Source organism: Fukomys damarensis, unplaced genomic scaffold (genome assembly GCF_012274545.1).
Source record: "Fukomys damarensis isolate Sample0158 unplaced genomic scaffold, DMR_v1.0_HiC HiC_scaffold_22, whole genome shotgun sequence".
In the NCBI taxonomy this organism is placed as follows: domain Eukaryota; kingdom Metazoa; phylum Chordata; class Mammalia; order Rodentia; family Bathyergidae; genus Fukomys; species Fukomys damarensis.
In genome coordinates, this window is record NW_022900934.1 from 27632622 (window position 1) to 27658250 (window position 25629).

Genomic DNA, 25629 nt, shown 5'->3' on the forward strand with positions numbered 1-25629 from the left:
TACACTCTGCTGAACCACTGCCCCAGTGCAGCTGAGCTTGTCCTGCAGCCTCTGTTGGAGGCAGAGGCCTCAGGGCAGTGAGTTCTAGAACAGCTAGAAGCTGGGGGCTCCCTACTGAGACACATGACCTTGGCTTGAGCGAAGTCCTCCCAAGGGTCTCAGGCATCCCCAGCTAGGGCTCAGGTTCCCTGCTTCCCTCAGCAGAGGCTCCCCGGGGACACTTTCTGCAGCTGTGGATCATTTCATTCTCCTGCATGCACAACCCCATCACAAAACACGCACTGAGGACATTGGTGTGCAAAGCAGAGCGTCTGGAAGGTCTGGGGACTGCTGCCCAGGGCTCAGCCCCAGTTGCCTCCGCTTGCTCTCCTGCTTCACGTGACTGCTGTGACTTCCTGCCCTGGCTGCCCTTGCAGATCATTTGGGGTCCATCCCAGGGGTCCTTGGGCCCTGAGCCAGGTACGGCTTTAAGCAGCAGCTGTGAACTTGTGAAGGCCACCGGGCCGGTGTCAGAAGGGAGAGGCACAGACCACCAGGCGGGCTCGGGTGCAGCAGTAGGAGCTGAGACCCTGGTTTGTATCCCACGTGGATCCTTGCTGTGCAGACTTGGGCCAACACCCTCACTTCTCTGAGCCTCAGTTTCCTCAAAATTACCTGAGATAATAAACGTATAAGAGAAAAGTTGTGCTTGGCTCACGGTTCTACGCGTTACGCATCCTAATTGCATGGACCCAGTGCTCTGTGCCTCTAATGTGGGTGCTGGATGGCAACAGCAGGGAGCCCTTGGCCAAGTAAAACTGCTCACCTCATGGTCAGGAAGCAAAAGGAGAAGAGGATCAGGGTCTCAGTGCCCTTCAGGGTGCAGCCCAGTGACCTAGGCACCTCCACTAGGCCCCACCTCCTCAGGGTTCCGCCTCCCAGTGGGGACCAAGCCTTTGACAGGCAGGCACCCAGGGACACCTACCCAGACAGCATCCCTAGTGTGGAGAAAAGGGATGGGACTAAGACAGCTGTCACTCACTTCCCTGGTGCTGCTGTGACCTCCCAAACTCCCGGGCATTGGCAAACTCAGGCCTATCACCTGGAATAGAAGAAGAGGGGCTGGGGTCCACATGTTTCTGTGCCTCCCTCTGCGCCCTTCAGGCTTGGGGTGCCCTCAGATTCCTGACCCTTTGGGGTGGAAATCTGCAGCTTAATTCCCTCCAGTGTCCCTTAGCCCCACTCAGTACTCCCTGGGCTGGGACAGGAGATTGGCCAACAGGTGGCAGTGCAGGCTGCCCTGGGACTGACCCCGCCCCTTCAGGGAGGTTCAAGGATTTCCTCAGTCTCAGCAGACGGGGCAGAGAACAAGTGTTGTCAATCAGAGAAGGATGTGTCCCTTGCCCTGTCCTCCCGGTCCTGTCTGGACTCTGGACCGTCCTGGCAAGTGAGCTGGAGAATTGCCTGTCCTGTCCCTGCCCCTGCTGGCCAATCTTCCATAACTGAGCATCAGACCAGGGCTCACAGGTGGCGGCAGAGGGAAGGGAATGGAGGGGGCAAAGGGAGCTGAGTCCTCTCTCCGTAAATCCAGGAGAGGTGATTCTAGGTTTTAGCTTCACGAGGTAACTGCCTTTAGAGCACGGTTTGAGGAAGGTGAGGACTCAGGGACTTTGATTCCATCCTTAGGCACAAGTGTGGCCTTGAAATCACTCCTTCAGGTTCTGATGAACATGTAGTCTCTGAGGTCTGTACTCTGGTGATGAGGAGAGGCCAGTGGGATGGGCACCTCTGGCTCTGCAGCCTCAGGAGCTAACAAGCCAGGAGCCACACCCAGGACCACCCGAGCTGGAGGTGGTGCAATTTGCCTCCAGGGCGGAATGTGCAGGGCTACTCTGTGTCTATGTGTGGCGGCTACTGCCTCACACGTATAATAGATTGGGCAAGAAGACAGGTGTCTACATGTTGTTTTTTCCCGTGGTCATCAGTGAGATTTGTCTCCTCTGCCAGGAAGAGATTGCAGGATGTGCTGCCCAGGGCTCTGTGTGGGGCCCTCAAGTGAGGTTCTTGGGACAGAGCAGGGACCAGAGCAGGGCCTAGCCCACCTCAGGCTCCTTGCCTTGAGGAAGAGGACAGTGGTGTCTTCCTGTCGTGCCCCCCCATCCTTCTCACCCCAGGAAGTCCCTAGATCAGCTGTGTGAAGTCCTCAGGTTACCATGACCTGCGACATTCCCAAGTGAGCAGTTTTCTCTGGGCACACCACAGTTATGGAGAAACCTGATCCCCAAAACTGTGAGCATCAAAATGAACAGCTCTGCACTGATTGTCAGTGGAATCCCAGAGTCACAGGCATCAATGGAGACCGGGCAGTGGTGAGAGTAAGAGTGACAGTGATGTCGCTGAGACCCCTTAACTCAGCTGTGCCCAGCTCCTCACAAGCTGCCTGAGGCTGGCCAGTAGGATTCCTGTCTTACAGATGGGATATGGAGGCACAGAGGCATCAAGGCACTGGTTCAGGGTCACACAGGCAAGGGTAAGGGGCACAGCTTGGATGTAAACCCAGGAAGTCTGGCTTTTCACTGTGTTCCCCAGCAGGGGTTCTCAAAGTGTGGGCCCAGGAGCAGTAGCAGGAACAGCTCCTGGGGACCCATTAGCACTGTGGATTCCCAGGCCCATCGAGACCCACTGAGCCAGCAACTCTGAACCAATCTGCTACACAAGCCCTCCATGTGACTCTGGCGCAAACTCAAAGTGGAGCATTGCTGCTCCCCTGGGCACAGGAGCACCTGTTGTTGTCCCAGCTGCTCAGGAGAGTGAGACAGGAAGACCGCGTTAGCACATGTGTGGGGTCAGCATGAGCCACGTAGCTAGATTCCTTTTTAGAAAATGAAAATAAAAACTCCTTCATATTAGATTGTGTCCTGTTATGAGTGAAGTGGGTGAGGGCTGGAGCCCAAGCATGGTGATAGACAGCAGCTGACCTTTGCCCTCAGTTTCAGGGGTAGCGGGAGTAGTAGGGAAGTGGGAGGGTCTGTGGCAAACCGGAGAGCACCAGCTCCGATTGTGCAACTGCAGCCACTTACTGCCCTGTGAGGAGGCAGGCCCAGCACCAGTAGACATTCTGGATTTTGCCAGAAAAGTCTGACTTTCAGCTTTTCCATGTGAAATCTCTTAATTTTATAAGTTGTCAGTCTTTGAAAAAAAGAAAAAACTGGTTGGCCTGGGTACTGAGGATGCTTCAGTGACAGGCTCACTGGGCTGCCAAGGAGATGGACCTGTCTGGGAGAAGGAAATCTTTGAACGTGATGAGGCCACTTGCAAACCTTGTGTTATTGACCTCTGTTAGTAAAAAGTGTACAAGGTGTAGAGGACCATCCTCAGGATGTGAGTGACCCTGAGAATGTAAGTGACCCTGAGGCTGAACATTTCTCTGAAAAGCACAAGTCACTTTTTAATCCCCAACAGAAACATGCCCTTCACCCAAGGCCAAAGCCGCCTGCTCATGCCTCTGCCAGGGCTGCTCACCCTGCAGCAGGGGAGCGGCCACATCCCTGCCTCAGCTGTCCACAGTCCCTGTGTGTATCAGGACAGTGAGAGGGCAGGAAGGGATCTTAGGTGTATGAGGAGCAGGCACTGTGTGCCGGGCACTTGCTGGTTTGTCTGCTCCCTCTCTTAACAAGGCCAGCAGGGATGGGAGTTGCTGCCAGTTGTTCAGATGGGGAAACTGAGGCTCTCAGAGATGAACAGACTGGACCAAGTTCACTCAGTGAGCAGTGGAGTCAGGATTTCCACCTGGGTACCTGGACCGTAACCCATGTCCTTGGATTTCTTAGATCCTTAAGGGCAGAAATAATGACATAGTGACATGAGCTGCAGCTTATCAGATGTCCGCGGTGTGCTGGGTTCTGCACTTGCCTGCATGATCTCCTTTAATCACCACAACCTTGCAATGCAAGCATTATTATCCCCCATTTGTAGCTAGAAAAACTGAGGCTCAGAGCTGTAAAGTTCCTTGCCCACGCACACACAGTGCATCCCCCTAACGTGCATACAATGAGCTCACACTGGATCCGACACATAGTAGGGGCTCAGTACTTGATAAATGCACAGGTGAATGGCTACGTGGATGGGACCTCCAGCCCTGGACTGATGCACATATTCAGAGCTGTCACCGCCAGCATCACTTTGTCATCTTTGTCTTTCCCCATGAAACAGACATCCCGCTCTCAGCTCCTCCTGCCCGTGCACACTGGGGGGAAAGGAGGGTGACTCAGATGTCATTCAGGCCTTTCAGCTGGGGAAGGGTGGTCTTGATTACAGGAGAGTTTTGCTAAGGGTTACATGAGTTGCCACCCAATCTGATATCCCAAGGAAACTCAGGAGGCTGCATTTAGAGCTCAAATGCTTTTATTTAGAAACATGCAGAGGAGGTGGGAGAGGTAGCACTGAAAGCCAGGATACACCAGAAAGACAAAAGACCTAGGGGGTTTTGAAAGTGTGCTCCCTGGAACCCCAGGGCTCCTTTGGGCACGATGGAGTCAGGGTGTGTAACTGGTGCCCTAGGTGCCTCTACCCTGCAGCGACAGAGCCACTTCACCAGGATGTTTCCTAAGCGGCACCCACTTGTAATTTGACAGGAGAGAATCAAACTCAAGTGGCAGAGTGACTTTTTGAAGCTGTGGGGCAACTCAAGCTTTAGGAGGGCCTGGAAGGCATCATCAGCTTTGGAGTCCATGAGATTTCTAGTTGCTGCTTCTCTCCCTGCATCTGATTTGAGAACCTCTCTCTCTCTCTCCCTCTGTCTCTCTCATCCTCTCTTCCTCTCTCCCACCCTCTCCCTCTCTCCCTCTCCCTGCCCCATCTCTCATTCTGAATTAGTCCAAAGTCATTTGATTGCAATTGGCAGAAAACCTAACTCAGAAAGGCCTGAGAAGAGAGCAGTGATGGGTGCCCAGGGTGACCCAGGTGCATAGATGGCTCCTTCTGGAACCCCTAAAATGGCACCAACCAGCTCTGGTCTACATCCCCGTAGATCTGAAGAGTGGACAAGAACATGCACGCGTCACACACACACACACACACACACACACACACACCCACGGCCCACATATGTATGTACGCTTGCCTACCAACAAGCAAAAATCCCAAGACCAGCTCCTGCTAAGACACATGCCTCTTTTGAACCAAGGTCCACAGCATCTGATTCTCTGACTGCCCGAGCCTGGTTAAGGTGTGTCAGTGCAGATCGCTCCCCAGGAACCCCAGAGCAAAGCAGTGAGGCAGGATGCAACTCTGCCAGCAGAACAAGGGGCTGTGGCTGCTCCTGCCTCCTTGTGACTTTTGACTCTTATTTGGGGAAGGCATGTGCCCTGAATGGCCCACCCTCCCCACCCTCAAATGTCTTTATGTCAGGAGGCCAGCCCAGACCTTTGTCTACTGTCAGTGTCTCAAGAGAGGTGGGCTAATTGCCCCCCCAAGGCGAGTCACTGGGCAGGAACAGGGTCACACAATGCAGGTGTGGTTGCTCACACAAGTTCTCAGGGAAAGGAGACTGCGAGCAGGGAAAGCACTTCCCACAGGCCTGTTGCATTTGTTTTAGACTTCTGAAAATGCACCTTCCCGGGTCCAAAGCTTCTCTTTGATACTGATGAACAGTCAAGCTTAAGCACCATCAAGTTTGAATCTTTTTAGAGTAGTGCTATGCAAACTGTAGGTGCCACAGTTATTCACAAAGTGAGCATTTGAGTCTCTACTCCTGTGACCTTGGGGTGTCACTGCTCTTCTCTAATGAGTTAGAGATAGGATGAGAGGTCAGACACGGATTATGAGAATTCAGTCAAAAGTGGCAGTTGAAGGCACCCTAGCCACCTGCCTTGGAAGAAAGCAGGAGCTGAGGGACAGAGAGAGAATGGATAAGGCCACTGCTCATCAACATCAGGGTTGAAAGATGTTATTTAAGACCATCCTGCAGTATCCACACAGACACTCTCCCAGCCCTGGGTGGTTCCTCCCATGTGAGTCACGAGTCATCATTCCACACAACTCATGCAGGAGCTCTGCAGTTCCTTTGCAGTCTGTGGCCATCATCTCGGGAAGGATCCAGTTCTTCCACCTTCAAGGTCCCCAGGGAAACTGCCTGGATACTGCTGAGTGGTTCTTCAGCTCTTCCTGCCAGGGCAAGACTGTTGCTTAGTCCTGGTCTCGGAGCCCTGGTCCCATCCGTCCACGTTACCACTTCCATGGCCCTCAGTGCCCTCATCAGCTGTGAGTTGCTTGATGCCGAGGCCCTATGTGGCTCACACTATGGTCCAGGCTCTGCCTGAAAGAGGTTCCCAACGAATTCTGTAGGAGGGCAGCCCGGAGCAGACACTGTTACTGCCCTCCCCGCCTTGAGACAGCAGGCACATCATTTTGCCTCCTTGAATCCTGGTGTCCTCAGGAACAAAATGGCACCCTGGCCAGGGTAGGATGTTGCAGTCCACAAAGTCAGCCTGCAGGAAACACCACTTTGGTTTGAAGTACTATTGTGATGGGTGGCAGGGATCACCTCCAGTTATGTGAGTGTCTCCTGGCCCTCCGGGGATAGGGTTGCACCTTGGCTCCAGGGAACTTACACAGTGAAAGGCACAAGTGAGGGCACCCAGGTTTCCACTAACATCACTATGCCCACCTGTTGCTTGAGAACTGGGAAGTATCAATTATTATGGAGATTCTAAACAAGATGCTCATATTTTCCTCCTGCTCTCATAGAATTTCTGCAGTTGGCACTCCTGGGTTGATGTGGCTATAGTGATATCTTCTTATAAGAGCTCTCAGGCACCCGAACCAGGCATCATTCCAACTAGGAAGCCTCCAATCCCTCTGAGAGGACAGAACAGGTGGCATTTTGTGGGTGTGGCCAAGGACACACCTACTCACATGTCACTGAACAGCTGGTGAACACATGACCACACATAGCTGCAGAGGAACCTGGGAAATGCAGTCTTTATTCTGGGACAATGTGAATTTCTAGAAATGAGTTCTAAGACCACAGGGAGAATGCACCTGAGAGAGGACTAGCTCTGTCCAGGTTGTGGGTTTCCACTGCTCTCAGAAACCCCTTTTGTGTCTCCAGAATGTGTCACTTTCCCCAGCCCACAACCTCAGCTCAGGGAGGAGCCTGGGGGAGGAATGGAAAGAAATCAGTTCTCTCCTCCCCTATAGCGTCATACAGGCTTATTTTTTTCTTCAAATGTATTTTTATTGTGGACTAGAGGCTAGCCTGGCCTGCACAGTAAGACCCTATCTCAAAACAACTCAATGATTAAACAAACAGACCATATTTTAAACAACCCATAGGTCAAAGAAGAAATTACAAAGAAAAGTAGAAAACATTTTAAGAGAATGAAGATGATAATATAGAATTCCCCAAATTTAAGGCAAACAAAGCTGTACTTAGTGGCAAATTTGTAGCTGTGAATACCTGATTGAAAATGAATAAAGTTCTCAAGTCAACGACCTCACTTATTCAGGAATGCCAACAACAAGGTCAAATGAAACCCAAAGTGATGGGAGGGAAGGAAATAATAAATGTTAGAGATAAACAAAATAGAGTGAACAAGCACCAGAGAAAAACCAATGAATCCAATGCTTGGTTGGCTGAAAGAACAACAGAATTGACAAACCAATTTTTAGACTAGGAAAAAAGAGGTGATTCAAATTCCTAATGTCAGAAGCCCAAGCTAGGACATCACTACTGGTCTCACAGTAATGAGGTGGATTTAAGGAAATACCAGGAACATATTAAATACCAGAAAACTGGATAACCTAGATGACGTGGATGGATTCCTAGCAGCAGACAATCCATGGACACTGACTTATGATGAAATAGAAACCAAACAAAGCTGTAGCCAGAGAGGTGATTGAATCCATAATCAGATACTTTGCAGATAAAATACCCCAGGAGAGGCAGCTTTACTCACCGAGGCTGCTGAGCATTTAAAGAATTAGCACCTCTGCTTCGGCTCCGTGGGGAAGCCCAACCTGTTGCCACCCACACATCCGACTGCTGCTGCTGACACCTCGCTCTGCTCCAAGAGGCCAGCGTTCTCCTGAGGCCAGAAGAGCTTCTTTCCGTGGGCCCAGGGGCAATGTCCAGGACTTGGACTCTGGAAACCACACGGTGTCACTTCTGCCACCTGCTACTGGTCAGAGCAAGACCATGGTTCCGTCCAGCTCAAGTCGGTGGAAAAGCTGACTCCACCTGGATAGAAGGAGCTACGGTCCAGGCGGGAGGTATCCATGGGGGTGGGGAGAGGCGTGGTGGTTCGCGACTGCGAATGATGTTTGCACTTGACCAGGTCCTGAAGCTGCCCTGTCCTAGAAGCTGGGGGAAGGCTTCTGTTGGAGGAGTTAGCCGGAGGATCGCACTTATTGCCTAAAGGCCAGAAGCTCCTGGAAAACCTTCAGGGCTGCTGTGTGAGCATTATCTCCAGTCCACTAGTGCGTGGATGAAAGCTGCTAATTCCTGGAGAGCACTGAGAGCAGACCCTGGCTGGCAGGAAGCACATGGATGTCAGCTGTTACGATCCTTAGACTCCTCCGTGGCCGGGGATCGTCATTCTCCCTATTTCACAGATGCACTCAGGACTCAGAGACGCCCAGTGAGTTGCCGAGGGCTCTGTGGCAAGAAACAGGGATCCGGATTAGAACTCACCCTTATGAGACCCAGATCCTCCTGTGAATGCGCAGGGGCGGACGTGACAGTGTCTTTTGCCCTCCGGCCAGCAGGAGTTTAAACCCTGACAACGCAGATGTCCCTCAGCCCGGCCACTCAATGAGCTCCTGCAGCTCACCTGGCCACGGAGGGTTGTGTGCTGGTTGCAAGAAATGAGGCTGCCCCATGCATGGGGCTGGACACATCTCTAAGGCTTTCTGCTCAATAGAAGACCATATGAAAAAGAAGGCCCACAATCCGCAGGAAACACAGCCACAGATTAAAAAAAACCTGAGTCTGGAGCATGAATGTGACCCCTGGAAGTTCACTCGGAGCAAGTGTGAGTGAATGAAACAATAGGATCTATTTATAGCACCCTTCCCTTTTTAGACCTTATTTTTGCTGAATTTTGAAATAACACATAAACAGAGAAAAATTCAAAGTACAGCAATGTCAAGATTAAAAAAAAAAAAAAATCTAGGCATGATGATCCACACCTATAATCCTTAGCAGTCTGGGAGGCTGAGCTAGGAGGATTGCAAATTTGAGCCCAGTCTAAACAATTTAGTGATTGAGACACTGTCTCAAAATAAAACATAAAACAGGCTAGGGATGTAGATTAGTGTGAAGCCCTGGGCTCAACCCCCAGTGCTGTAAAACAAACTATTCTGATAATTTCCCCCTCATATCCTGTGGAACAAACCAGGCTAACATTTTGTATACATGTTTCCAGTTTACATGCTGGGTGACTGAGTGTACGTGAGTGTATTTATACAGCATGTAGATTATTCTCAACCTGTGACTTACTTTTCGTGTTCTAAAATAGCTGCTCTTGATCCAGCCATTACATCTGTATTCCTGCCAGCAGGAAGGGGGAAATGAAATGACAACTGAAGGGCTTCCCCTTCCTTTTAAGTATACAGAAATTGCACGTTATTTTGACCTTAACCCATTTGTCTGATTGTGGTTGTTACATCTGGTGTGTCTGAGGTCTAGGGTACTCAGGCTCACTCTTGCTGTGCCTGTTTCTCTCTCTGATGTAGGAGAAGGAGTCAAAGAAAGTGCAAAGGGGAATTATTTGTATTGCGGGTATCGTAGGAATAGGCATAGAGCCACTCTGGGGAAGGAGTGCGGGGTGCTCAAAGCTGGGGCCCTGGGCCTGTGTCCATAGGGAATCCTGTCTCCGCCCCCTTGAGTATTGGCATTTGATTGACTGAATACTGGGCTTGTTGCTAGGGTTTGGTTTGTGGGCTAACAGAGGCATTTTCAAGAGCAATTCATTTTGGGGAAGCTACCTACCTGAAGGAAAATTTAAGGTAGGCAGTAGTTTGTACAGACACAAATGTGAAACCACAGGCTGTCAGCTCAATTGTTCGCTGTGACACAAAGACCATGTTTTTTGTACTCCTCTAATTAACCCCACCTAAGGGTGCCAGGTGTCATACACAGTCACGTGGCCATTTCTAGCCACAGGAAGCCAGGAAATGTGGTCTTTACTCAGGGCCACCTAGGCACAGTCAGGGAGGGGCTCTAAGACTAAGAAACAGGAGACTGGGTGTGGCTGTGCTCCATTCTCTCAGCAATGCCGCCTTTCCCCCGCTGCAGGGACAGCCTTCTTAAATTCTGGCCCCGCAGGACGTGTGGTCAGGTGGGACGGCCCCTTCCTCCCCGTGTAGCGCAGGCCCAGCCTTCAGCCAGTGTTTCCAGGTGAAGGGAGAAGTCCCTGCAACCCCAGGACAGCGGGGGCCGGGCTGCTTTCTGGGATCGCCTCTCTGTGACGTCACCAGAAGAGACCGGAAACCCTTGGGTGGAGCCGGTGCCTCTTCCTGAAACCCTGGCTCCAGTCGGGAAATCACACCTGCATCTGTGCTCTGCATTTAGCTTCGCTTCCCTTCCCCAGGAGTGTGTGTGGATGCCTGCGCCAGCATGCGAGGGAGGAGAGGTGGCAGAGTGTGGGCAGCGGGCTTTCACCTTTTCAAGGCCAAGTCAGAAGATGATAAGCCAGGGGCGGAGCATTCATCTTCTGGCAACTCCATTTCCAAACAGGGGTTGGCCTTGGGTCAAGGTCTTCTTGACCAATTCACGTGACTTGAGATCATGTCTCTGGCGCAGGAAGACTATGTGAGAGGCAGAGCCTAGGTGGCTTGGGCCCGAGGTTTGGTTCTGTCGCTCCCTGGCTGTGTGACCACAGGCAAGATACTTAGCCTCTCTGTGCCCCAGTTTCTTTATTCACCACATTGGACTGGTAATAGCAGGAAGCATTTCCTGGGGCTTCTCGTGAGAATTAAATAGGGAAGCCTGGGGTGGAGGTCAAGGCGTGCAAAAGCTGGTGGCTACAGAATGGCCTTGTGTCCTGGCATAGGGCCACCAGGAAGGGCTCAAGGAGAAGCTCTTTATATTTTAAAGTTTTTTATTATTTTATTTTGAAAACATTTGGAAGGCCCTTAAAGGCATAGAGTTGTTGAATTTTCTTTGTTGGTGTAGTGGTTGTTTTTGTCAAACAATGCCTCACTATGTTGCCTAGGCTGGCCTTAATTCCTGGGTTCAAGTGATCCTCCCGCCTCAGCCTCCCAAATAGGTGGGGCTACAGGTGAATGCCACTGCACCTGGTTTATAGCCATGGACTGCGTGTGCTGAGGTGTACTCAGTGGGGCTGGGCAGGCATGAGGTACCTGGTCATCCAGTGCTGACCACCCCAAGGAGACAGGCCAGCCATAGTTCTCTCAGATCTGGCCTCAGGGGGCCTGGCCTGAGGAGAGGTTTCCCACTTCCCGGCCCTGCCCTGGTCCAAGACCTATGTGAACCTTGGTCCTGGATACTTAGGCCAGCAGCTTCTTCGGGACAGCCCTGGGCTGTCCCAACTAGAGTAGGCTGTGTATCCCAGCTTTCCTGGGGGTCTCTGGCTGGATCTTCCCTCACTTGGACCTTTGTCCTACTGCCATGCTGTGCTGTTGGGTCCCTGGCTTCTGTGGCTGTCATGGTGCCCGTGAGTGGGCTTTCTGAGCATGGGACTGTTGGAACTCAGGAGGAAACACCCAGGCCTCATGTTTCCACTGCTGCTGCCACAAGTGACCCCAGACAACACCTACAGATCAATGCCAATGTAGCCTGGTGTGGTGTAGTCTACTTATAGTTCCTGCTACACCGGAAGTGAGGCAGGAGGATTGCTTGAGCCCAGCACAGGAGCTAGAGACCACCCTGGGCAACACAGCAAGACTCCAACTCAAACAAAGCAAAGCAAAGTAAAGCAAGCAAACAAAAATAAAGCAAATTTACTGTTTCAAGTTCTGTAGGGTAGAAAACAGACCTAGGTTTCAGGGCTAAATTTGAACATCTGGAGAGTTGAAGACTCCGCTTTCTGGCTCACTCAGTTGCAGGACAGGATCCCGGTTTCTGCTGGCCACACTAGGCCACTGGCAAGGTCATCAGAGCCAACTTAGTGGCTTAGTGAGGCTATGTCTCAAAACAAAAAATAAAAAGGGCTAGGATGTAGCTCAGTGTGAAGGCCTGGGGCTCAATTGCCAAGTACAAGGGGAAGGAAAAAAACCCTCCCTCATCTCTGCAGAGCCCTTCCTGTGGCAACACATACTGTGCACACAGTTCCAGGAATTAGGGCGTGTACGTCCTCATTGACCCTGCTGGGGTGAGGCGCTGTGCCAGGGTGGGGTGGGAGGTGCCATCTCTGGCCCAGTGCCCCAAGCGAAGGTCCAGGTGGCTCCGTGACATTTGGCCAAAGCATCAGGAGGTCTAAGGCAGGGGCATCCCCGGGCCTCCAGAGAGGTCTGCTGTGCGAGACACAGGGTCAGCTCCGGCGAGGAAGGAGAGGGCAGGGCTACCTGGGTGTGGCTCCAGATTCCTGAGCAGGGGCTGGGCTTGCCCAACCTAAGACACCCGGGACCAGACTGACCGGGTCAAGCTCCCCAGGGACTGTGGGTCAGTGGTCAACACCTGGCTTGCAAGTTGGCTCTGAAAGCCACCACCTCCCCAGTCTACCACTTAGGCATAATGGCAGCAGCAACTGTCTCCTGGGATCACACTAAGGGGCATCAAGTGGCTGGGCTATAAACCAAGCAGTCAGCCTCCCTGGTGCTCCTGGGGATGCAGTAAGGGGACCCCACACAACTCCCCCCTCAGATCCTCCCAGTCCCACGTGCTAGCCTGGAAGTGAGGGAGGACTATCTGCTCCAGGGGTCAAGAGCCTCCTGGGAGACATGCCAGGAGTCCCAAAAGCAGGACAAAGTGCATATTCCAGTCTGTGCTGCATGCCTCCTGCTGACCCCAGTCAGCCCTGCCAGGCTGTCTCTGCCCTGGGTGGCATTGGTTTCTCCCTTGGGTGTCACAGTGGTTTCTGAGTCTGTTTTCATCTCTCTCCTTTCCTCTCTGTCTTTCCAATACTAAGGATTGAACCCAGGGCTGCCTTATCACTGAAGTACATTCCCTGCGCTTTAAAAAAATTTTGAGACAGGGTCTTCTTGCTGAGTTGCTAACTAGTCCTTGTCCTCTTCCTGCCTCAGCCTCCCAGAGTACAGGTGTGCCTAGCTTTCAGTGGTTCCTTTAAATGTTACTCCTAAACTAACCCAGGCCCCTCCCATCCTACTCCTATTCTAGGCCCCTGGGCCTGGGCCTCCAGCACCACCTCCAGCTTCCCTGCCCCTGCTGCAGGGTGTGAGCCACCCCAGCCAGAGGCACCACCTTCTTCTCCTCCCTATCAGAAAGGCTAGCTTTGGGGCACATCCTCCAGAATGCCCCTCCGCACTGACCAAAGGCCAGTCTAGAATCTTGATCTCACTTTTTAATTTTTTTTTAGATTGGATCTTGCTATGTTGTCCAGGTTGCTCTCAATCTCCTGGGCTCAAGCAATCCTACTGCCCCAGCCTCCTAGTTTGGTAGTAGAATTGCTGGCACATCCCACCTGGATGCTGCCATCCTCCACGGCCTGGGCTGGGTTGGTCTGTCACTCCATGGCCTGTGGGACATCCTGCATCTCCAGTGAGCTTGGAAATGACTTGAGCTGGGGGCAGAGGTGGGCAGTGTGGCTTGGGGCATGGAGGGTCTGTGAGGACATTTTCACAAGGCCGGCAGCTTTGTAATGACATTTGGTGAGTGCTTTGAGCCTGCATGTGTGGTGCTGAGCACTTAGTACACAGCAGCTCAGCTACTCCACTAAGGGTCTGGGGAGGGAGGTGACTTCACACCCCACACACGAGGAGCCTGGCTGGAGTGTACGACTCACAGGCTCATGCTCCTGGGGACAGTGTGTGTGCGCGTGTGTGTGCATATGCATGTGCGTGTTTATGCACATGCACACTCGTGTGCATGTGCTTGTGTGCACGTGCTCATGTGTGTGTGTGTGTGTGTGTGTGTATGCATGCGCGTGTGTGGAGAGAGATCTTGGAACATCTTCCCATAGCAAAACAGAGACATTGTCTTCTCCATCGTTGCCCACTCAATACCGTTTCTGGGAGGGATCAGAAAAAACCCAAACGTTTGCACTGAGCTACATCCCCAGCCCTTCTCTATTTTTTATTTTGAGACAGGGAGTAACTAAGTTGATGAGGCATCCCATAGCAAAACAGAGACATTGTCTTCTCCATCGTTGCCCACTCAATACCGTTTCTGGGAGGGATCAGAAAAAACCCAAACGTTTGCACTGAGCTACATCCCCAGCCCTTCTCTATTTTTTATTTTGAGACAGGGAGTAACTAAGTTGATGAGGCTTGACTCACACTTGTGATCCTCTCACCTCAGCCTCCCAGAGTGTGGGACTACAGGTGTGTCCCACCATGCCTGGCTAAGACCAAAATGCAAATAAAAAATTAATTCTCCATAGAGTGATAAAGGGAAACCTTTCTCTTCATCTTCTTAAGTGCGCCCTCTGTCCCTTTAGATGTGTGTTCTGCTAGAAAGCTTGCCCGTCTGACAACCCAGATGCTTCGCTCAGGGCCCCGGCAGCCGTCACTGCAATGCAGACACGAAGGAGGCGACACCTGCCCCAGTCCGAAGTGGGCAGGAGGTTCACCAGGTTGCGAGATGCCCAGCCTATTGTAAAGATACCAGCTGATACTTCCTGTGGGTAAAGACAATCAGCTGACACAGACTCCAATCACCAAGTGAGTTCAGAATGAACTGTGTGACCCTGGTGCTCTCATCACTTTATGTGAGGACTGGTTATTGGGGAACATGTATGTGGCAGGTTGCCTGGCAGTATAAAGTTTGGGGGGATTTTTGCCTTTGCAGTCTCTTCAGTGGACAATCAGTGATGTGCACTGTAGTCTAGTTTAATGCTTATTTGTAGAAAAACTATTCCCTTTCTCCCCTGCTTTTGTTAGGTCATTCGGATTAGCAGGAGGTCTAACTCTTAATTTTCTTCCCAGTGCCTTCAAATAGATGAATGAACTTGGCACTTCCGATGGAAAACTACGTACATGGCCAGGTCAAAGAACAGGAATGTTCCCTCCATTTTCAATGAATGAAAAGCACCAAGTGAGCAATAGCTTACTACTGTTTCTGTGAAAGGAGACACAAGAAGGCTGTATTTGCATTTGCTTTATATTTGCACACTGTGGAAGTGTGAAAGAGGACTAAGGAAAGTGCTGGGCATGCTCGAGAGCACTGGGGAAGATACCAATTTATACTTTCTGATTTCTGAAAGGTGTGGCACCTTTAGCCACCCAGACGAACAGGGACTGCGTGGTGGCTGAGGCAAGCAGCCAAAACAAATCAGGCAGGGAAGAAGTCAGGGGCCAGCCGGCTGGGCCTTGACTGGACACCGATTATCTTGATACATTATTTTGGCTCACGCTGAACTCTTGAAAGGCAGATATGAGTGTAAAAGCAATCAATGTCTTTATTTTGTTTTTAAGCAAAACAAAATAACAATCACATTTCCCTCCTGGGGCTGAGAACTGCTTCCAAGCCTGCAGTCAGCCTGGTGGGGCTCATTGTCAGAGGCGGGGGTACATGGTCCTTAACCTCTGCCGAACCCCACCACGGGCTCTGTGACCTTGGCCACCCCCTCTCCTGTCCGGGTCCTGGCTTCCAGGAGTCAGCGATGGGGCCGGCCTAGGCAGAGCAATCCAGGCTGCAGAAGTCGGCGGACACGAATAGCCTCAGCACGTTGACCAGCGGGAACATGAGCAGCGCCCCGATCAGCGAGCCCAGCTGCACCGCCGCCCCGCACCACACGAGGGCGCTGCGGCTCTGGTCTCGCAGGATCACGCCCAGCATGACCTTGATGTAGCTGAGACAGGCAGTGAACAGCACCCACGAGATCACCTGCGGGGAAGGGCAAGGACAGATGAGGAGGGAAGAGGGCCTGTGAGGTGTGCCTCGCTGGAAGGGTAGCCTCACAGGGCTGAGGGGACCCATGGAATAACCTTCGAGTGCAAAGAGACCCGAGGGGGCCCCACAAGGTGACCCATCGAGGGCAAAGGTGAACCCAAAGGTTTCCCCTTGGGATCAAGCCAGGGCACGAAAAAGAGAAGGCCACCGCTGGGTGCACATGGCCAGGGGACAGCCCCCCTCTTCAGTGAGAAGCGCCCCTCCCCTCTGGTCTTCTCGAAGGGGCAGCACCATAGGTGGGATACTCACAATGAGGACTTCTCCCCCCAGGTGGCCCTGCAGGAGGGGGCAGGGGCTCATCACAGCCATGGCCATGTTGTAGGCCCCAAAGCCGGTCCCCAGCACGGTGATGACCCCCAGGAACGGCAGAGACCTACAGCAGAGTGGAGGAGGTGAGCAGCCTGACCACAGTCCCCTCCATCCAGGGGACCTTGGCCAGCAACTCTAAGGTTAGAGGTTAGATCCATCTTTTTCCCAAGCTCAAGTGGACCGGGGAGGCTCCCAAGGCCAAGACATCTGCTCCTTAGTGTTAATGGCAGGGCCCGGAGTGACAGCAGAGGAAAAGGCAGAGTGTACCACAGGGACCTAGTGTAAATCTTTGTTCCGCCACTTAACTGGGACCTCAGTGTCCCCACTGCAGAATGAGGGACTGGCAGGCCCATGAGGACCTGCAGGAGAGTGTGTGCAGGGCTGGCTATAGCCACTGGCCTCACCTGGCATTTGATCTGGGGCCATTTCCTCCCGCAGCAACCCCAGCCACAGCCAGGAAGCTAGGGGTGGATGAAAAGGTGGTTTTGATCTCAGCAGGAAAATGGTGGCCAAGCTGTGTGACCTTTGATGACCCCTCCCTTTCTGGTCTCAGCTGAGGTGTCTTGCTGCATGGCTTAAGGCAACCTTCCATTAGACCCCAGTCTGACACCCGAGGACACTGCCCTTTCCTTTGTAGTCCTTGTCTCTCGGGTCTACCATCGGGAGCCTCCAGGACATCCAGACTGTGAGAAGCCATGGTCTGCCCCTCCAAGATTCTTGGATTCCCCTGCTCTCAGATGTCTGCAGGGGTATTCAGATTCTGCAGGTCTGTGGCCTCTCATCCTGCCTCCCCTCAAAACTGCTACCTTCTCTCTGTGGCTTTGATGCCCCAAGAGAGGAAATCCAGCTTCTGGGCCAATGGACATCTTCTGTCTAACTCTCCTGCCCTCAGTCTCTTCCTGGGGTGGGCAAGTCTAAGCAGCTCTTGAGCGAAGGCAGGACAGACAGTGGCCCAGAGGATGGGAACCTAAAATGTGAAGTTCCTGAGGTGAATATTCCCCGAGGGGTCAGAAGTCCATGAGTCAGAACCACCTGGGTCGCTAATTAGAGACAGAAGCCCTGCTATGGTCCAGGCTGGCTCAAGCTGCATGGTGTCTGCGAGTGCCCAGGCGATCTAGAACCACAGCTCCAAGGGGCAAAGAGGGCAGGGACCTTTCTCCTAGCCCTGGGGCCTCTGATTATCAGCCTCAGGAGCTGTCTGCCCCTCCTCACCTGCTGGAGGTGGTGGCCGACACTCGAATTGGGCCCATGGTAATGCTGGTATTGCTCAGCACCTTCCAAATCAACCCATCTCAGGCTTCCAGCAATCTGGTACCATCCCTAGTTTCAAGGTAAAAATCCTTGAGGCCTAGAGAGGTTTCTCCAGAAGTGATTTATCCAATACTACAGAGTTGGTAAAAAGCAGAGCTTGGAAACTACATTGCTTTAGGCAGGCAGTACTGGGGATTGAATCCAAGGCCCTCACGCTGAGCTACTTCCCCAGCCCATTTTTTCTTAATTTGAGACAGGGTCTAAGTTGCTAAATTGCCTAGCTGGGCTTGAATTTACAATCCTCCTGCTACAGTCTTTTAGGTACTTTTCTCATTGCTGGGACGAAATACCCCAGATCCACAAGTTAAGGAAGGAAAGGTGTATTTAGCTGATAGTTTATAGAGCCAATTCATGGCAAGCAGAAGACAAGCAAGGGAGAAGATGAGCCTCTTTCTGTCCCTTATATTGTGTCAAGGCTACTGGGATTAGGACGGTACCAAACCAATCAGTGAACTGATTTAGTAATCACACCTCTAGTCCCAGCATCACATACTCTAAAAAATCCCCACCCATTACTGTATAGGGCTTAGGGGGGAACAAGTGGACCCAAACCATTACAGCCTCTCTGAGTACTGGGATTATAGGTGTGCCCCACCACACTAGGTTTGAAAAGCACTGTAATTAGCCCGGTGGTGGGGCTTGGAAAGTAGGATTCTGGCATGAAGCACTCCCCCTGCCAGGGCTCCCCAGGGCCAGGCAGAGTTACCTGCTAGGCAGGAATATGGAGAGGAAGCAGGCCAATGGGCTGGCCACGGAGCTGAGGGTGGCAGACAGGTGGTAGGTGATGGGCCCATAGGACAGGCAGGAGTAGGTCTGCACAGAGGGCAGCACACCGTTGGTGAGTGCATTCACGAAGGCCACCAATGTGTAGATGAAAGCCAGCTGCACAGGGCGCAGGGTGGCTGCTTTCTCCTCCAGGTGCCCCTTGCCCTTGTTGTTCTCTGCCGGGTCCAGGGGGCCTGCGTCTCTCTCCTGTTGTGGCCTGATGGAGTGGAGGGTGACCTGGGACTGGAGAAGATCCTCAATGGAACCTTGCTGGGCCCTGGACTGACGCTGGAGCAGGAAAAAGGCAAGCAGGCAGAAGCCCATCATGCCAGCCAGCAGCAGGAAGAAGACCAGAGGTGAAAAGCGTGCGGGGAGGTAGCGGCTCTCCAGGTGGCTGGCAGGGGTCCACACCGTGGGGCGGCCGGGTCCCTGGGGTTGTCAGAGGACAGACATGTCAGTGGGAACAGCGATGATGGATAATATACCCAAGGACTGTCCTTAGTAAATCACCCATACATAACAGATTCCGAAGCAAAACCCCCCGAAGGATTTGAGATGAGTCCGTCCTCGTGGAGTCTCATTCATGGGTCTGTCTGCCCTCACTTGGGTGGAGCTCCAGCTGCACCATCCCAAAATGTGTAAGACAAGAATTTGTCACCCCCAAAATGGACCAAATTGGCATTGACTATTTTGAGCTGCTTAGAGGCAGAGGAGGAGCTCAGGAAAGATGCTCACATTAGAGGGAAATGAGCTCTCCAGAGGAAATTCTCTTAGTAAAGCCATCTGTACCCGGAGGAGACAGATGACAACCTTGGTCGTCTCTGCACAGCAGGACAGTTTATTGACCATCTGTGTCAGGGTCGTCCTCTCACCTCCTCTCGCCCGTGCCCCCCCCAGAGGCCCCATGTCCCTGTTCCTTCCTGTGGCTCAGGATGCCATGGAAACTCCTGTCCTCTGGCCCCTCTCGGGGTCTTCTGTGCTCATACGTCCCTGAAATGGCCTCTCTGTGGTCCACCTGCCTCGGGTCACTTTAACCTGAAGCCCCAGTGAAGACCCACTGGGGTGGAAGGAGGCAGACTTTTCTCCCCTACTCTCTGACCCAGTCTAGAGTGGCACTGTTTTCCATTAAGGTACCTGTGTCTCACTGGTGGTCACGGGGCTTGAGGTGGCATCCACTGAGTCTGTGACATTGACACAGGTGGTGATACCTGAGCCCTGGGCCAGAGCTACCAGGGCAGGCAGGAGGCCGCTGAAGCCTTCACCCACGAAATAAGTGGTGAGGTAGTAGGAGGGCAGCCGGCTCATGAAGGGCAGGAAGGTGACGGAGGAGGTACAGTCCACCAGCGCCAGGAAGAAGGTGAGGATGATGAAGGCAACGCTGTGGTGGCCATTCAGCACCCTGGAGGTCATGTTCCAGAGGAAGGCGAAGAGGATGCAGGCGATGATGCCCACGGTCAGGATGATGAAGATGATGGGGACCTCTGAGAGGCAGCCAGGCCGGAAGCGATGCAGGAGGGTGACCAGCAGGGGCCCGATGTTGGCCAGCTGGATGACCACCGTGAGGTAGGAGGGCAGGTACCAGCCCTCGGGCAGCTCTGTCACCAGCAGGGGCAGCTCCACCCACAGCCCGTTGATGGCCACCCAGGAGCCCATCCCGAAGACACAGACCAGCAGGTGGACCAGCAAGGCCATGGCGGGGCTGCTGTCTCCTCAGGTCAGCCTGGGGTGGGGTGGAAAAGAACACCAGGTCAGATGTGCAAGGTCCTCACCAACAGAGGGCTGCACTGTGGGCCCAGTTCTCCTTTCTTTTTTGTCCTCTCTCTTATTATGTGAATAAGCTGACTTTAATTAGCAGAAAACAGACAAATTCCCTTATAACTAACTTGCAAGTGAGAAGGTTTTCCTAAGTTCATAAATCTAGGGGCCAGAAAATAGAATTCTGACATAATACCATCAATGTAAAAATTCACAGAAGCAAATAATCAAAAATTCGAAACACTCTCTGCCAAAAATACCAACAGCAGTTGGGCACAGTGGCACCACCTGTAATCCCAGCTACATGGGAAGCTTAGGCAGGAAGACTGCAAGTTTGTGGCCAGCCTGAACACAGGGAGCTCTTGTCTCAAAAACTAACAAGCAAGCAAACAAACAAACAGCAAGGTCAAAAGACAGATGGCAGCCTGGCAAAATACTCCCAACACAGAACACAGACAGAAGTTCGTCTTTCTAATATACAAGGGTTTTTACAGGTCTGTAATCTTGGCACTCTGAGAAGCAGACAGGAAGGCTGTAAATTCAAGCCCAGCCTGGGTAATCTAGTAGTTTAGTGGGACCCTGTCTCCAAAAAAAGCCTGGGGATATAGCTCAGTGTGAAGCCTTCTGCCATGCTAAAATATCCCCCCAAAGCCTCCTTGGAGTGTTTGGAAGGTGGTTGCTCTGTGGGGACCATTAATCCGGAATGTGACGTTAGGAGGTGGGGCCGGGTTGGAGATAGGTCCTGGTGCAGCCTGGAAGGATCTGCTCCTGCCCCTGCTCCTCCCTTCTCTCTGCTTCCTGGCTGCCACAGGTCGAACAGCTTTTCTCCACCAAGCCTTTTGCCCTGCGGTTTCTGCATCGGAGCCAGCTGACCATGGATTGAAATTGTGAGCTAAAGCAAACTTTTTCTCCTGTAAATTGTGGATATCAGGTACTTCGTCCCAGTGACAAGAAAGTGGCTAAGACAAATCATCAGTACCACAAAAAGAAGAATTTTACAAGTCAAGAGCAAAAGCCCCAAGAAAGACAGCCAAGCATACAAACGATGAAAAGAGTACAAATAAGCTTTCAGCTTGTGGAAAGATTATGGTCTCCATTCAGATGGGGGAAGAATGAATTTTAAGTTACCATTCCTCACCATGGGATTGTCACAAAGCCAAAGGTCACCCGCTCTGAACGGAATGACTCATGTTCAGGATTATCTATTCATCATGACCTTGCGAGAGCAAAATTTGGGAATCCATCCAAGCAGCTATCAAAAGTGGGGCAGGTTGCAGAGCTTGCTACCTGTTGGAACCTGCACACCTGTACAGCGACGAGGACCAAGGAAAGGGGACAAGCTCACTGATGACAGGGGAAGGTCTGCAGCGACACTGTAAGTGACCCAGTCTCAGATGGGGTGGGTGTTCTTTTTGCTTGATTTTGCAAAAGCAACCTGGGCACCCAGGAAACGCTGGGGCTGTGGGTGCCACCTCAGTATTTACCTTTTTATATAGTTTTAACTGTGAACCGTGTGCACTATGACCTAATATACAAATATGGTCACCTGAAATGAAGTTTCACTCTGGTTCTTTTTCTCCTGAAAGCACAGAACTCTCCAGCCCACAGACCTCGGGAGCCCACCTACCCAGCCCTCCACCCTCAGTCTGCTGTCATCCTGCCAGCCGCCAGCCTGATTCCCAGTGTCACCATTAGAGCGGCAGGCGCGTGAGCTGCCTGGCGAACCTCAGCTCTGCCGCGCCCCGGGCGACCCTGGGCAGGTGACTTCGCCTCTGTCTCATTTCCCTCCCTGCCAATCAAGGACTCCAACTGAGGGACCTCACAGCTTGTGATGGGGGTACAACAGTGCCGGACATGCTTTATTATGGAGTGATGTCAGGCTCAGTTGTTTTTTCTTTTACTTCACGTGAAAATTTCTACACAACTGTTAAAATGAAAACAACAAAATGTTTTCCAGCAGTTTGGAACTGAAATCACCCTGGGGCCAACCAGTGGGCCTGGGCCAACCTACTCCGGATCTGGGGCCACCCCGCTCTGGACCAGCAGGCAGATGCCAGCCAGGAATCTCCAGCACCCTGGCTGGTGCCCCCTCCTGCGTCCCCACACAGAGCACAGAAATACCAAAGGCTGCAGCCGGGCTCCCTGCTGCCCACTTCCTTGGCACAATCCCTGAGCTTGCCAGTGGCCAGGCCAGGAGGGGGGTACCCAGGGCAGAACAGACTCCTGGGCGGCCTCAAGGCTGCTTGTGCTGGCCTGGAGCCCCCACCCCAGCCTGTCACATCTACTCAGGTGGGGAAAGCTCCTGGCTGCCCACCTTCCCAGTGTCCTCTGTGCCCGAGGTCTGCTTTGCCACCCAGCACATTGAGGACAGACAGCCTTTCAGGTCTCCATTCAGATGGGGGAAGAATGAATTTTAAGTTACCATTCCTCACCATGGGATTGTCACAAAGCCAAAGGTCACCCGCTCTGAACGGAATGACTCATGTTCAGGATTATCTATTCATCATGACCTTGCGAGAGCAAAATTTGGGAATCCATCCAAGCAGCTATCAAAAGTGGGGCAGGTTGCAGAGCTTGCTACCTGTTGGAACCTGCACACCTGTACAGCGACGAGGACCAAGGAAAGGGGACAAGCTCACTGATGACAGGGGAAGGTCTGCAGCGACACTGTAAGTGACCCAGTCTCAGATGGGGTGGGTGTTCTTTTTGCTTGATTTTGCAAAAGCAACCTGGGCACCCAGGAAACGCTGGGGCTGTGGGTGCCACCTCAGTATTTATCTTTTTATATAGTTTTAACTGTGAACCGTGTGCACTATGACCTAATATACAAATATGGTCACCTGAAATGAAGTTTCACTCTGGTTCTTTTTCTCCTGAAAGCACAGAACTCTCCAGCCCACAGACCTCGGGAGCCCACCTACCCAGCCCTCCACCCTCAGTCCGCTGTCATCCTGCCAGCCGCCAGCCTGATTCCCAGTGTCACCATTAGAGCGGCAGGCGCGTGAGCTGCCTGGCGAACCTCAGCTCTGCCGCGCCCCGGGCGACCCTGGGCAGGTGACTTCGCCTCTGTCTCATTTCCCTCCCTGCCAATCAAGGACTCCAACTGAGGGACCTCACAGCTTGTGATGGGGGTACAACAGTGCCGGACATGCTTTATTATGGAGTGATGTCAGGCTCAGTTGTTTTTTCTTTTACTTCACGTGAAAATTTCTACACAACTGTTAAAATGAAAACAACAAAATGTTTTCCAGCAGTTTGGAACTGAAATCACCCTGGGGCCAACCAGTGGGCCTGGGCCAACCTACTCCGGATCTGGGGCCACCCCGCTCTGGACCAGCAGGCAGATGCCAGCCAGGAATCTCCAGCACCCTGGCTGGTGCCCCCTCCTGCGTCCCCACACAGAGCACAGAAATACCAAAGGCTGCAGCCGGGCTCCCTGCTGCCCACTTCCTTGGCACAATCCCTGAGCTTGCCAGTGGCCAGGCCAGGAGGGGGGGTACCCAGGGCAGAACAGACTCCTGGGCGGCCTCAAGGCTGCTTGTGCTGGCCTGGAGCCCCCACCCCAGCCTGTCACATCTACTCAGGTGGGGAAAGCTCCTGGCTGCCCACCTTCCCAGTGTCCTCTGTGCCCGAGGTCTGCTTTGCCACCCAGCACATTGAGGACAGACAGCCTTTCTGATGAGATTTAGCTCCTGGTGGGCAAGGTGGAAACTCATGGGCCAAGCCAGGCAGAAGCCTTGTCATTTTGGTTTGCTCATTGTGATACACAATTCCATACTGTCATCTGCAAGTCAGGGGATGTCGTTCAAAATTCAGCGTATTTGGTTTCTGAGGAACATTTCAGAAGACCTGGCCACACAGATCCACATGCCTGCATGGCAACAATACCTCTGACCCTCCTTAACTTGGGCTCCCCTCTCTGGCCTACATGGTACATCAATCCCTCTCCAAGCCTTCTGCTTTTCATCTTTGTGTGTGTGTGTGTGTGTGTGTGTGTGTGTGTGTGTGCGTGCACGTGCCAGGCATCGAACTCAGGACCTTGCACTTGCAAGGCAGGCAGTGGCACCACTGAGCTAAATCCCTGGTCCTTTTCATCTGTTTTTCTGCCTGGAACTCAGATGTGAGGGCCAGAACTCTAGAAGTCATTTTGTACTCTGAAGGACTGCAATCCCTTGGGATTTTGTGACAGCCACACCAGCGCTGTTCTGCCTTTGCTGAACCATGTTGTTCACTTGTTTAATGTTGTTTAAGATGTTAAACTTCTGTGTTATTATTCTTACTTTATATACAGCAAAACACTGGCAAAGTGAACAGAGATGTATACTCAGGGATATGTATTTGCTGATTTTAGTAATCAAAAGCTAATGAATATATTGACCTCCTTTGTACTCCTGGTCCCCCAACTCAGGAAATCAGGTCTTCCCTCAACCAGAGTTTTATGAAAAATCAAAATCTAACAATAGCTGTTTAGACTTGCCTTAAAAAGACACTAAGAAACACATGGAATGAAGTTTTGCCTGGTTCTAGAATTGCAAAACAAAGGCATTTAAAATCTTCAGCAGCATATGGTGGCACATACCTTTAATCCCAGGACTTTGTGAGTCTGAGGCAGGAAGATCACGAGTTCAAGCCCAGCCTGGGAAATATAGTGACTTAGTGAGACCCTATCTCAAAAATAGAAAAAAAAAAAAAAAAAACGGGCCATGGATGAAGTACAGTGAAAAAGTCGTTCGATCCCTAGTACTGTAAGAAAAGAAAAGAAAAAAAAAGACATTAAAAGGTTATGCGTAAACTTGGGGTCAAAGGTCTTTCAAAGAAATTTAAAAAAGCACAAGGTCCTGAGTTCGATCCCCAGTACCAGGAAAACAAAAACAAAAACAAAAAAAAACTGGCCTGGGCAACTTAGTGAGAACTTATCTCAAGACGAAAAATAAAATGGGAAGGGGTGTACTTCAGCATGAGGCCCTGGGTTTGATCCCCCAGTGCTGGAAAAAGAAAGAAAGAAAGGAAAAAGAAAAAAGAAAGAGGAAGGAGGAAGGAACTGGGCGTGGTGGTGTGGGCCACCAGCCTGCACTTGGGAGGCTGAGGTAGAAGGAGCACCATGAGTTCGAGGTCAGCCTGGGCTAGATCCTGTCTCAAAAACCAAAAAAAAAAGAAAAAAGAAGAGAAGAGAAAATAAACTTAGATCCAGAATCCTCTGTTATGAGGGTCAGGCCTGTGGCTTCTCTGTATTCTGAGTAGCACCTGCTTTCCCTGTGAGCCCCAGGCATCCTGGGAAGGGACAGAAGCACAGTGGGGTGGCAGCTGGACCAGCTGCTCCAGGGCAGCCCAGCAGAATGGGCAAAGGCAGCAAGGCTCAGGAGGCAGTGAACGACACTCCTCATCCAGGAACAAGTTAATTATTAAAGGCAGCAGGTGGCTTCACAGAAGGTGGCGGCCTTTGGCGGCTGGAAAGTGGTTCTGCTGTTCCACTGTGT

At 52.0% G+C, this 25629-nt stretch overlaps 1 protein-coding gene and 1 long non-coding RNA gene across 5 annotated transcripts; one reads left to right on the top strand and one right to left on the bottom strand.

The window, feature by feature from the left end:
* Positions 1-8479: 8479 nt before the first annotated feature.
* Positions 8480-18663, top strand: LOC104860344. Of its 2 annotated transcripts, XR_779665.3 has the most exons (4): positions 8480-9011; positions 14559-14781; positions 16283-16404; positions 18587-18663. It is a non-coding gene; the product is annotated as an uncharacterized LOC104860344 (long non-coding RNA). The 2 variants fall into 2 exon arrangements; XR_779664.3 differs by lacking the exons at positions 16283-16404; positions 18587-18663 and adding an exon at positions 15046-15118 and having other exon boundaries at positions 8490-9011.
* Slc52a3 (solute carrier family 52 member 3) lies at positions 15531-20748 on the bottom strand. Of its 3 annotated transcripts, XM_033767079.1 has the most exons (5): positions 19532-20748; positions 18339-18826; positions 16726-16782; positions 16262-16385; positions 15531-15946 (listed from the first exon to the last, which is right to left on the bottom strand). In XM_033767079.1, exons 1-5 carry the CDS (start codon positions 20087-20089, stop codon positions 15734-15736), a joined length of 1440 nt encoding a protein of 479 aa, XP_033622970.1. In that variant the 5' UTR covers positions 20090-20748; the 3' UTR covers positions 15531-15733. The 3 variants fall into 3 exon arrangements, with proteins under 3 accessions (XP_033622970.1, XP_033622971.1, XP_010619780.1); XM_010621478.3 differs by lacking the exon at positions 16726-16782 and having other exon boundaries at positions 15534-15946; XM_033767080.1 differs by lacking the exons at positions 16726-16782; positions 18339-18826 and having other exon boundaries at positions 15533-15946.
* Between the last annotated feature and the right edge of the window lie 4881 nt (positions 20749-25629).

Excerpts from the sequence above, each read along its gene's own strand:
- Slc52a3 (XM_033767079.1), bottom strand. The coding sequence starts at position 20,089 with ATGGCCTTGCTGGTCCACCTGCTGGTCTGTGTCTTCGGGATGGGCTCC. Across the intron at positions 16,386-16,725 it reads GGCCCCAGATCAAATGCCAG|GTCTCTGCCGTTCCTGGGGG; the intron begins GTGAGGCCAGTG and ends ACTCTGCTGTAG. Across the intron at positions 15,947-16,261 it reads TGGGGGGAGAAGTCCTCATT|GTGATCTCGTGGGTGCTGTT; the intron begins GTGAGTATCCCA and ends CCTTCCCCGCAG.